This window comes from Puccinia triticina, chromosome 12A, assembly GCF_026914185.1.
Source record: "Puccinia triticina chromosome 12A, complete sequence".
Lineage (NCBI taxonomy): Eukaryota > Fungi > Basidiomycota > Pucciniomycetes > Pucciniales > Pucciniaceae > Puccinia > Puccinia triticina.
In genome coordinates, this window is record NC_070569.1 from 2,273,780 (window position 1) to 2,277,042 (window position 3,263).

The following is a 3,263-nucleotide window of genomic DNA, read 5'->3' on the forward strand; positions in this document are numbered from 1 at the left end:
ATGTATTGTTTATGTATTTATATCATAACCAATATCCAAGTTTATTAAAGACACAGTTTTTCCAAAATTACAAAAAAAAAATTCAAGGGTTCCCCCTAAAATAGACAAAATTCACCAAAAAATGACATAGTTTGCCTCATAAAACACCAAAGTACAAAAAAATTGAAAGGGTTTCCCCACTACACAGATACAAAAAAAATAGTGTGACCTCTATTAAAGTACATTGAAATTCTCAACCAGCAACCTAGCCCCCTAACACCAGCATAGCTGCTGCACCCAGGCTCACACTCCAGCCCATCTCAATTGGATGGGTCAAAAAGTATGGGGTTGAAGGCCCCCAGCAAAGCCAATGGCAATCTGCACAATGGGGGGCCCACTCTTTAGCCCCCCAGACTGCGCAAGTGCAACAGCGAGGGGGCGTGAGGACACGCCGCCAGCTGGAAGTACAGCAAAAACGGACATGCCTGCGGGATAAACGAAGCGGCCAGAGCTCCTGTTTAAATACCTACGAATCGCCAGTCCGCCACCCCTGTTCACACTTCAGCCTGAATTCTCCATTGGATGACAACTTATCACCCGCCATGCCACCGTAATACTGCCAACGGTCACCTCTCAACCAATTGGAACTACTTTTATCCTGATTGTTCCTATCGCTACCAACCAGCCCCAGCCAATCTCCACCTCAACAACTACACCCTGTGCACGATATATTTTTTCTGCAGCAAGGAAGCCAAACAGACCGACTCCTGCGAGTGTGTTACGATCAGCTCGCCCACCCTCGAAGATCTGCCTGGTTTCCTTGGCAAGCAAGCCCGAAGGGGTCCTGGTCAAACTTTTCTCTTGCACCGAGTTCTGCGCTGCCGTTGTGAGGAGGGCCAGGCGCTCGACTTCGATACCGCCAATGCATCCGACAACTCGAACTGAATGATGAGCAGGACTCCCACCTCAAGATCAACAAAAACGGGCTCGGAGGCCATGGCCGAGCCCTTGGCCAGTTATCAGATCCCCACGTATATTCACTAGCCGTTTCTCTCGGCCAACGCTGTCGCGGATGGGGACCACAAGGACCTGTCCTGTCGGAGGGATCCCTCGCGGTTGGGGCCACGACGCGTGGGCTGGGGGAGGTGGTGGAGCGGGTGGGGCTCCTGGACATAACCGGCGCTGTTGTTGGTGCATTGAGCGAGCCGGAAAAGTGAAGGCACTCCAAGAAGCCCAGATCCAGACCGTGCACAAAAACGTCATATCAATGAGGCCTTCTATCCGACTCCGCACGAGACAACAGCTATTGTTTCTGAAAATTCTTGTATGTGACATTTCGCGGCGGACGTGCTTGCGCCAATGACTCTCAGTCCACTGCCCTTGCTTCTTTCAATACCTCCTGCACCGTCAGCACCAGCGAATCAACGGAGCCTGAGTCACAGCTGTCGCCGAGCTTCGCCTGCTTCTCCTAGCCAACACGTAGTAGCCCCACCAGCAAGAAATCACTCCCACAGGAGGACCACGTTGGCCCCGCTCCCCAGGGCGGGGGGTGGAATAAAGAGCAAGTCAACGCTGTTGGCCAATGTGCCTATCATTGTGCTTGTTGAAAATCTGTTTATCTTCCTGGTCAGTTTTTTTCAGCTAGCTGCTAAAGTTGAGGTGGATGAAACCACTATTGCTTCAGATGAACATGCAATGAAACATGAATATTGAGCTCAGGGATAACTGCCCCAGCCAGGTACGGCTTCCTTTACACTACTTGATCAGTACTATGTAGTAGAAGGATACCATGAAGGTCAAAAATCATTTCTCCGGTTATTATTTTTTCTATTCTCTCAATTAATTCTTTAAAAAACCTGCATATCTGTTGTGGATTTTTGGTTGAACTTTTCACATATCAATCCCAGGTTGCTGCTTTGCTTATGACACTAATTGCTTACATCTTCTATAATTTGTTTGTACTCCCAGTCTAGAGCTTCATTGGTGGTTGTGGAACAAGGCATGATTTCCATTTGACTCAAGTCAGTGCTTTTGAGTTATCAGAATTTTCCAATTCAATAGCTTTAAAGATATCACTTTAATTCAAAAAGTTGGTTGCTTTTGACCAACTTTTTGAATTAAAGTGATATTACACAACACATACTGATTGTGAGAAAGCAACCTTAGATGAAGGGTATTGAGGATCTCAGCTTCAATGTACTCCAGAAATGGTAAGGGGAAGTATTTCCCTCACCCATATGTCAAGGTGGAGGCAGAATATGATTCTGTATTTCAATTAACTCTTCAGGCAATGGGAATTTACGGACACACTTCTGGCCAAACACTCAAAAATGAGAAACTTGGGAGAGGAAAGGGATGAGATTGTGAGGAGAGAAAAGATTTGATTGACACCAAAAGAAAGAGAAAATTCAGGCATTTAAACTGGCACCACAGGTGTGATTATTTGTAGGGAGAATACACCATAAGGGGGGGGGGGGGGGGTTCCAAAACTACCACAAAAAGGGAAGCTCTCACACCAAGCTCTTGCAATTACCAGTCCATCCTTCATGGGTTGCACTTTCTGCAAGGGAGCATGGTGGCAACCCAGGCTTTACCAGGGCATTCCAAAGCAAGGGACTTTTGATGATTCATTTTGCAACCATGTTTCAGGTTGAAAAGAGTACTGGTGGCTACTTCTTCCAAATCTGACAAAGCTTTGAAATATGTGGTGCCTGTGCCATGAATGAACAGGTCACAGGCCTTCAGCACATTACTGAGTCTGTAACATGATATAAATTAACTTCTTCTGAAAAAAAGAAATGTAATGGCACTGAGAAAGAGAGTGAGAAAAATTGACTATGGGTAGTGCCCTGCCATTACTGCTAAGGGCAGCTGTAACAAAGCAAAAATTGATAAAATATTGATATGGTACTGTTACTGGTATCAAATTTACCCATTTTTGATTGAAGAATTGCCATGAAATCTGCAGCGGCGCAGCCGCCTTGGCCTCTAGTGTTATGTAAATAGGGACTGAGGCGTAACAGGGGATAAATGAGTGATACCTGTCTTGGGGTATTTCACATGTACAGTAATATTACAATGTATTGTAATCTTACTGTTTGCACGTAACTTAACTCTTATAACAACAGTACATTATGGTAACTGTATTTAACTATGATTATCTGTAATATGATGTATAACAAGAGTACATTCTTAAGCTTGTATCTAATGATATACATATGTAATAAAGGTGTAAAGGAATGTACTATAAGTAATGTGAACAATTGCAGGTACTTGGTACGTGT

The 3,263-nt window shown here is 44.9% G+C and overlaps 1 protein-coding gene across 1 annotated transcript; it reads left to right on the forward strand.

Moving 5' to 3' along the window:
• Positions 1–561: 561 nt before the first annotated feature.
• Positions 562–924, forward strand: PtA15_12A205 (uncharacterized protein; the record flags this gene model as incomplete). Its single annotated transcript, XM_053161791.1, has 1 exon — positions 562–924. One exon carries the CDS (start codon positions 562–564, stop codon positions 922–924), a length of 363 nt encoding a protein of 120 aa, XP_053025773.1.
• Between the last annotated feature and the right edge of the window lie 2,339 nt (positions 925–3,263).